The sequence below is a fragment of the Notolabrus celidotus genome, unplaced genomic scaffold, assembly GCF_009762535.1.
Source record: "Notolabrus celidotus isolate fNotCel1 unplaced genomic scaffold, fNotCel1.pri scaffold_190_arrow_ctg1, whole genome shotgun sequence".
Classification (NCBI taxonomy): Eukaryota; Metazoa; Chordata; class Actinopteri; order Labriformes; family Labridae; genus Notolabrus; species Notolabrus celidotus.
The window spans coordinates 100,564-109,324 of NW_023260048.1; the positions used below are offsets into that span (position 1 = coordinate 100,564).

The 8,761-nt window shown below is 44.2% G+C and overlaps 2 gene segments (V, D, J or C); both read right to left on the reverse strand.

Moving 5' to 3' along the window:
* The window catches only part of LOC117808966, a 51,811-nt gene extending 49,823 nt beyond the window's left edge, over positions 1-1,988 (reverse strand). Inside the window, 2 exon segments of the V gene segment in view lie at positions 1,377-1,671; positions 1,856-1,988. Coding sequence covers positions 1,377-1,671; positions 1,856-1,910 — 350 coding nt within the window.
* A 5,859-nt stretch (positions 1,989-7,847) lies between these two features.
* On the reverse strand, positions 7,848-8,475 carry LOC117808969. The segment is given in 2 exon segments: positions 7,848-8,158; positions 8,343-8,475. Coding segments are annotated over 2 exon segments (366 nt in total).
* Positions 8,476-8,761: the final 286 nt, after the last annotated feature.

Genomic DNA, 8,761 nt, shown 5'->3' on the forward strand with positions numbered 1-8,761 from the left:
TGTGTGTGTGTGTGTGTGTGTGTGTGTGTGTGTGTGTGTGTGTGTGTGTGTGTGTGTGTGTGTGTGTGTGTCTTCAGTCTCTGCAGAAGCTTCCAGCTGCAGCTGTCAGTTCAGTTTCTGTTCAGTCTGACTGAGGGAGGTTTTTGTACGACGCTTTTTCACTGTGTGAACAACCACAGTCTGTTGACATGAAAACTCAGACAGTAGTAAACTGCAGCATCTTCAGTCTGGACTCCACTGATGGTCAGAGTGAAGCTAGATCCAGATCCACTGCCTGTAAAACGACCTGGAATCCCTGATGCTCGACTGCTAACAAAGTAAATGAGCATTTTAGGAGTTTCTCCATCTTTCTGTTGGTACCAGGCTAAACGGGGGTTGTTGCTATAAACATAAACATCCTCACTGGTCCTGCATGAGATGATGACTGAGCCTCCCAGAGCAGAGCTCACTGCTGCAGGCTGAGTCACTGTGACCTGTCCTCTGGACTCTGAGGATACAGAGACAGAAACATAAAGCAGCGTCAGGGTTTTGTGGGCTTCATTTCAGAGGGACGGATGTTCATAGAGGAGAGGAGTTTGATTCTCTGGACTTTACCTGTGAAGCAGCAGCAGAGGAGAGTCCAGATGAGGACGCAGATCAGAGTCATGTTTTTGATGATGATGAGGAGGAGGAGGAGGAGGAGGATTTCTGTGGCTTCTGTTGTGATGAAGGACAGCTGTCAGTCATCCAGTGTTCAACTCTCAGGACTATAAAGTCTCCCAGAGCACTGGAGCATGGTGCTGCTGATGCAAAGTGGCTCTCTATGGAAATGATTGATGGACTAATGAACCTTTGGACGTTTTTGTTGAATTCTAGTTTGTCTTTGATGGTTTCTGTACAAAGAGAAATCAACAACAAGTGTAGTCTGATTTAGTATCAGATGAAGATGTTAATATCAGTGTTTTCTGATCCCTTCTTACTGGACATGAATTCATATAAAGTGACTCATCTTGTGAAGTTTTGTTGTATCCATGTCAAAGAGCCGTGTTTGTTAAAGTGCTTTCTTCACAGTCGCTCGTTGAGGTTGTTAAACTGTAGAGGTTTGTTGGTGCAGAAACCAGACTGGGTATTAAATGTCCGACCTGAAATAACCAAGATGATGTTTTGATTTCTGTGCTGATTAATGACTCCAAACATCATTTACATCTTTGCTTGTCTTTTATGTCTTTGGGGCATGGTTTGACTTTATTGGAGAGGACAGCTGAAGAGAATCATGACATGTGTGGATTGTTTTAAGGACCTAGTTGGCTCTGTGTCTCTGTCACTACACGGCTGTTCAGATCACTTCCTCTTTATCTGAGGGAGGTTTTTGTACGGCGTTGTATCACTGTGTGAACGGGCGGCTCCAACTCTGCTGACAGAAATAAACTCCTGAATCTTCAGCCTGGACTCCTCTGATAGTCAGGGTGAAGTCAGATCCAGATCCACTTCCACTGAAACGATCTGAAACTCCAGACTGACGGCTTGTAGCTTCATAAATCAGGAGTTCAGGAGCTTCTCCAGGTTTCTGAAGGTACCAGTGGAGCCAGCTACCAACACTTGAACTGGTTTGACATCTGAGGGAGACGGTCTGTCCTGGAACCACAGACTGAGATCCAGGAGTCTGAGTCAGGAGGATGTCTCCTGATGAACCTGTAAAACATGACAAAGAGGAGAAGGTCATGGAGACAAATCCAGCGTAGAGAAAGATGAACAACATCCAAACAGAAGAGTCTCATTTCTTTAACACGGAGAAAAGATGGAAGAAGGTCAATGCTGCTGGTTCAAGTCGTTCTCCCATCAGAGCACAACTTCATGGTCCTGAACCTGGTCTCACCCTGAACAAGGAGCCCCGGGGTGAGCAGAAGCAGGATCAGTGACATCATCATCATTGTTGCTGCGGCTGTGTCGGTGTCTCTGAAAGGCCTGGAAACCTGATCCACACTGTCCTCTTAACGTCTGAGAGCAGAGAGGAAGGACAGATATGCAAACACACACAGGCACTCAGCTGTAGCTGTCCTCAACATATCACACTGTTTCCTCCTCCCTGCTGGGAGAGCTGAGGATGGAGATCATCTGCAGTCATACATCTACACACAAAGATATCACTGAACTGCTGGCTTCAGATCATTCCTCCAACATGTTGACTTTCCTTCTGTTCAAACAGTGCGCTGTTATACAGATGATACACATGTGGACATCACCAAATCACTGCTGGAGGATTTATAAACCAGGTTCATGAGTTTGTTGTTTTTTAGTATCATCATCTGAAAGTCATCAAAGTGTCTGAGATGTTAGGAAGTTAGGTTCATTTAGTTTGGGTTGGACTAACACAGTTTGAAAATACTCTGGGACTGTGCCTGAGGTTAGGGACTTCTTTACAATGGAGGGGATGAAGAGACCGATGGGGGGCATGGTCTCCTTCAAGAGACTTGTAGGGACCACATCCAGGGGGACGTTAAAGACTCCATGCCTTTGACTGAATTATTAATCTAACACAGGGACACTTAGGAACAGGAAGTGAGGGACAGATGGAGGACTGGTCTGGGACTTTATGTGCTCTGATCCTGGGTCATAGATTTAGTTCATTGGTCCTGTTGTGCGGCTCCGTCTCCTCCCCTGCAGAGTGTGTGTGTGTGTGTGTGTGTGTGTGTGTGTGTGTGTGTGTGTGTGTGTGTGTGTGTATGTGTGTGTGTGTGTGTGTGTGTGTGTCTTCAGTGAAGTGTGTCAGTCTCTGCAGAAGCTTCCAGCTGCAGCTGTCAGTTCAGTTTCTGTTCAGTCTGACTGAGGGAGGTTTTTGTATGACGCTTTTTCACTGTGTGAACACCCACTGACCGTTGATGGCATGAAGACTCTGACAGTAGTAAACTGCAGCATCTTCAATCTGGACTCCACTGATGGTCAGAGTGAAGTCAGAGCGTGATCCACTGCCTGAAAAACTTTCTGGAATCCCTAATAGTCGATCGTGGGATTTATAAATGAGCAGTTCAGGAGTTTCTCCATCTGTCTGTTGGTACCAGGCTAAACGGTGGTAGTTGCCGGCATAAACATCCTGACTGGTCCTGCATGAGATGGTGACTCTGCCTCCCAGAGCAGAGCTCACTGCTGCAGGCTGAGTCACTGTGACCGGTCTTCTGGACTCTGAGGATACAGAGACAGAAACATAAAGCAGCGTCAGGGTTTTGTGGGCTTCATTTCAGAGGGACGGATGTTCATAGAGGAGAGGAGTTTGATTCTCTGGACTTTACCTGTGAAGCAGCAGCAGAGGAGAGTCCAGATGAGGACGCAGATCAGAGTCATGTTTTTGATGAGGAGGAGGAGGAGGAGGAGGAGGAGGAGGATTTCTGTGGCTTCTGTTGTGATGAAGGACAGCTGTCAGTCATCCAGTGTTCAACTCTCAGGACTATAAAGTCTCCCAGAGCACTGGAGCATGGTGCTGCTGATGCAAAGTGGCTCTCTATGGAAATGCTCTGACTGGGACGATGGTTACTCGGATGAGGATGTTTTGTTAGATTCATTAATTAATTTATCACACAGCTGATTAAATAATTTGTAACACTTAATGAAATATGGATTAAAGTTAGCTCTTCTCCATTCTTGGCGTGTATCCGTGCTCATGCAGCGGAAGAACACCGATCTGCGAGGTGCGTCCGAAAATAGTGCCAAAACAAAGGGGGTTTCTGACGGCAAAATCAAGAGCTGCAATTGTTTCTAGTAGAGCATGCATTTGCACCGTGATGAGTGCCTGGACCATGTTTTCTTAACTTTAGTGAAATTACGTGAAAGAGGAGGCCCCGTCCGCAGAGAACTGTAGGCCTAGCTTACCTCCCGGTCCTCTGGGAATTTTTCATTAAAGGGGAAGAGCTCACCGGCACTCATTGTGGCTAGCAGGAGCAATAGTGCAATGTAAATCATACGACCCCACTTCAAAAAAACCTGAAATATCCCTTTAACACTGCAATTTTCCCCTGAAGATATTTTGGACCTTACAAGAAAAGTATTAAAGGTCAAATAGTCCACATGTCCTGCTATTGGGGTCTTTTTTTTTTACCCATGTAGTTCATTAGTGTGACTCAAAAGTGTTTAATTGTTCATGAAGATGATCCAAATGACTACTAGTTGTACTAGTGAGGGCATGACCTCACATTCCAACTAATAAGGCTCAGTATTGGTTACTTGTTGTCTGGTTTTGGCTTAAATGTCCACTATTTAGACTCGTAGAGGATGTATTGGCCCTACTAGTTGAATAATTAAAGGCATATCACAATGATAGCATCCTACATTTTTGTTCCAGGCGTCTGGACACATTTTTGAAACATTTCTTCATTTTTAATATTAATCAAAAATGTTCTGAAAGGAAGATATTAAAAGCACAGATTTAAAGTAGATGTCTGTGTTTTATTATTTTGAATTTATCTGAAAAACTTGCAGACAGAGATTCATTTCAGTGAGTGTGTTTGTGTCAGAGTCAGAGAGCCGTGTCTCTCTACAGTCAGAGGTTTTTGTACGACGCCTCCATCACTTTGTATCACAGTGGTACACGTTCGGTGGAGGAACCAGACTGGATCTTGGAAGTAAGTTTCTGTCCAACTACTAAAAGCTTCAAGTGAAATATTCATTTACATTTAGTGTTTTTCTGTTTCATTCAGGACGATATTTCCTCATGACTTTGAGTAGTTCTGTTTTTATGTCTCCTTTGCCGTGGAACTAAACTCAGAGCAGCTTTACTGAACACATCTTGAAGCGTTCCTCTCAAACTGAAACACTTTAAAACACTTGGAGGTTCTAAAAAATCCACCGTCTGTTTAACATTTTGAATATTTAATCTTTGATTTGAATTCAACAATCTGTCAGAGTCACTTTGTTATCTGTGTTGGTGAGTAAAGCACAGGAAGGTTTCTGATATGTGGGATCAGAAGTTGTTACAGTTTGGACCGTTTTTTAACATTTTGTTCACTTTTTCATCCTTTTGGTTCTAATTTAGATTCTCATGAAGAGCTCTGAAATGCAGTCAGTAGTTTTTATGGGATTGAATTTGTAGTTTGATGTGTTTGAGCTGGTTCTGTATGATGAGTGTCTCTGTGCTGATATGCATGAGAGGCTTCTTAAAGGGAAGTGAAACAATGTGTGAGTGAGTGACTGGTGGAGCAGAAACAACACCTGACACAAACTCCTTCAAGGAGAAGTTCAACTTTCAACATTAAAGCTGTCTCAGTGTCTGCTGTTTGATTGACAGCTGTGTGCTCCCTGTCCTCTAAGCTGATTGGTGTCTCCTAGGTGATACGCGTCCCATCCTGACGGTGCTGCCCCCCTCCGATAAGGAGCTGCAGCAGGGGACGGCCACGCTCATGTGCCTGGCCAACAAGGGCTTCCCCTCAGGCTGGAGTCTGGCCTGGAAGGTGGATGGAAGCAGCAGCAGCATCAGCAGCAGCTGGGAGGAGAGCAGAAGCCCTGCTGTGCTGCAGAAGGATGGTGGATACAGCTGGAGCAGCACCCTGAGCCTCACTGCAGACCAGTGGATGAAGTCGGGATCTGTGACCTGTGAGGCCACCCAGGGCTCCCAGACTCCGGTCTCACAGTCCCTGAGCAGAGACCAGTGTCCCCAGAACTGATCTGACTCACTGGGACCCTGATTGTGTTTGTTCTCTGTTCCTGCTCTCAGTCTAAACTCTCTGTCTCTGGTTCTCTCTTTCAATCATGACATGTTTCATGTTTCATGTTTCATGTTTCATGTTTCAACATTTCACTGTTTCTACTCATGCTGATGGATTCAATGTTTGAACACAATAAAGATTTTATTATGTGTATCATCAAAGTGGCGTGCATTTTCACTTCCTGTAAGTCCTTTCATGTGTTCAGAGCTTTGATCAAATGATGGAAATCCTTTAAAAAGAACAAGAAAAAGATGTTGATGTGTTTCTAAACAGCGTACACAGTGTTTCATCTGAAAACATCAGGTCTCTCAGGATTAGAGAATAAACAGAGTATCATCAACATCAAGTCTTATAAAAACGTAAATCAAGATTTTATTCTGAATAATATTGAAGGAAGAAAAAAAGAGTCGACACAAGAGAGAGGAGGAGAGTCTAATTCTTGTGCTTTTTCATTGCTTTGATAATAAATCTTTGCATGTTATAAATATAAAGTGAGTTAAAGGAGCATTAAGTTAATGTTACCATGGTTAACAACAGCTTTCAGTCTAGATGCATTTGTTGGGTAGTTGAGTGATGGTTCTATGTTTTCATTAATGTTCAAACATGGTTCACGTGTGTGGAGAGGAAGGGTGTGTGTGTGTGTGTGTGTGTGTGTGTGTGTGTGTGTGTGTGTGTGTGTGTGTCTGTGTGTTTGTGTGTGTGTGTGTCTGTGTGTGTGTGTGTGTGTCTGTGTGTTTGTGTGTGTGTCTGTGTGTGTCTGTGTGTGTCTGTGTGTTTGTGTGTGTGTCTGTGTGTGTGTGTGTGTGTGTGTGTGTGTGTGTGTGTGTGTGTGTGTGTGTGTGTGTGTGTGTGTGTGTGTGTGTGTGTCTTCAGTGAAGTGTGTCAGTCTCTGCAGAAGCTTCCAGCTGCAGCTGTCAGTTCAGTTTCTGTTCAGTCTGACTGAGGGAGGTTTTTGTACGACGCTTTTTCACTGTGTGAACACATCCTGACTGTTGATCTCATGAACACTCTGACAGTAGTAAACTGCAGCATCTTCAGTCTGGACTCCACTGATGGTCAGAGTGAAGCTAGATCCAGATCCACTGCCTGTAAAACGATCTGGAATCCCTGATGCTCGTCTGCTAGCATCGAAAATGAACAGTTTAGGAGTTTCTCCATCTTTCTGTTGGTACCAGGCTAAGTAGTGGTACCCGTTATAAACATAAACATCCTGACTGGTCCTGCATGAGATGGTGACTGAGCCTCCCGGAGCAGAGCTCACTGCTGCAGGCTGACTCACTGTGACCTGTCCTCTGGACTCTGAGGATACAGAGACAGAAACATAAAGCAGCGTCAGGGTTTTGTGGGCTTCATTTCAGAGGGACGGATGTTCATAGAGGAGAGGAGTTTGATTCTCTGGACTTTACCTGTGAAGCAGCAGCAGAGGAGAGTCCAGATGAGGACGCAGATCAGAGTCATGTTTTTGATGATGATGAGGAGGAGGAGGAGGAGGAGGATTTCTGTGGCTTCTGTTGTGATGAAGGACAGCTGTCAGTCATCCAGTGTTCAACTCTCAGGACTATAAAGTCTCCCAGAGCACTGGAGCATGGTGCTGCTGATGCAAAGTGGCTCTCTATGGAAATGATTGATGGACTAATGAACCTTTGGACGTTTTTGTTGAATTCTAGTTTGTCTTTGATGGTTTCTGTACAAAGAGAAATCAACAACAAGTGTAGTCTGATTTAGTATCAGATGAAGATGTTAATATCAGTGTTTTCTGATCCCTTCTTACTGGACATGAATTCATATAAAGTGACTCATCTTGTGAAGTTTTGTTGTATCCATGTCAAAGAGCCGTGTTTGTTAAAGTGCTTTCTTCACAGTCGCTCGTTGAGGTTGTTAAACTGTAGAGGTTTGTTGGTGCAGAAACCAGACTGGGTATTAAATGTCCGACCTGAAATAACCAAGATGATGTTTTGATTTCTGTGCTGATTAATGACTCCAAACATCATTTACATCTTTGCTTGTCTTTTATGTCTTTGGGGCATGGTTTGACTTTATTGGAGAGGACAGCTGAAGAGAATCATGACATGTGTGGATTGTTTTAAGGACCTAGTTGGCTCTGTGTCTCTGTCACTACACGGCTGTTCAGATCACTTCCTCTTTATCTGAGGGAGGTTTTTGTACGGCGTTGTATCACTGTGTGAACGGGAAGCTGTAACCCTGCTGACAGAAATAAACTCCTGAATCTTCAGCCTGGACTCCTCTGATAGTCAGGGTGTAGTCAGATCCAGATCCACTTCCACTGAAACGATCTGAAACTCCAGACTGACGGCTTGTAGCTTCATAAATCAGGAGTTCAGGAGCTTCTCCAGGTTTCTGAAGGTACCAGTGGAGATAGCTACTACCAACACGTGAACTGGTTTGACATCTGAGGGAGACGGTCTGTCCTGGAACCACAGACTGAGATCCAGGGGTCTGAGTCAGGAGGATGTCTCCTGATGAACCTGTAAAACATGACAAAGAGGAGAAGGTCATGGAGACAAATCCAGCGTAGAGAAAGATGAACAACATCCAAACAGAAGAGTCTCATTTCTTTAACACGGAGAAAAGATGGAAGAAGGTCAATGCTGCTGGTTCAAGTCGTTCTCCCATCAGAGCACAACTTCATGGTCCTGAACCTGGTCTCACCCTGAACAAGGAGCCCCGGGGTGAGCAGAAGCAGGATCAGTGACATCATCATCATTGTTGCTGCGGCTGTGTCGGTGTCTCTGAAAGGCCTGGAAACCTGATCCACACTGTCCTCTTAACGTCTGAGAGCAGAGAGGAAGGACAGATATGCAAACACACACAGGCACTCAGCTGTAGCTGTTCAGTCTTCTTCATGTAATCTCACCAGATTCAATGTTTGGACAATAAATCTGAAATAATATTTGTTTCTTGATTGTTTGTTTTCTTATCAGTGAGTTATAATGTTTGTTTTTGTGATATATTAAGTAACATAAACTTCTGTCTTTGCTTTGTAATCAGGAAGTACAGCACAGTGAGACTTTCACATGTGTATCTTTAGAACTGAAACCTGCCTGTGTTCATGGTTCAGCAGTGATGCA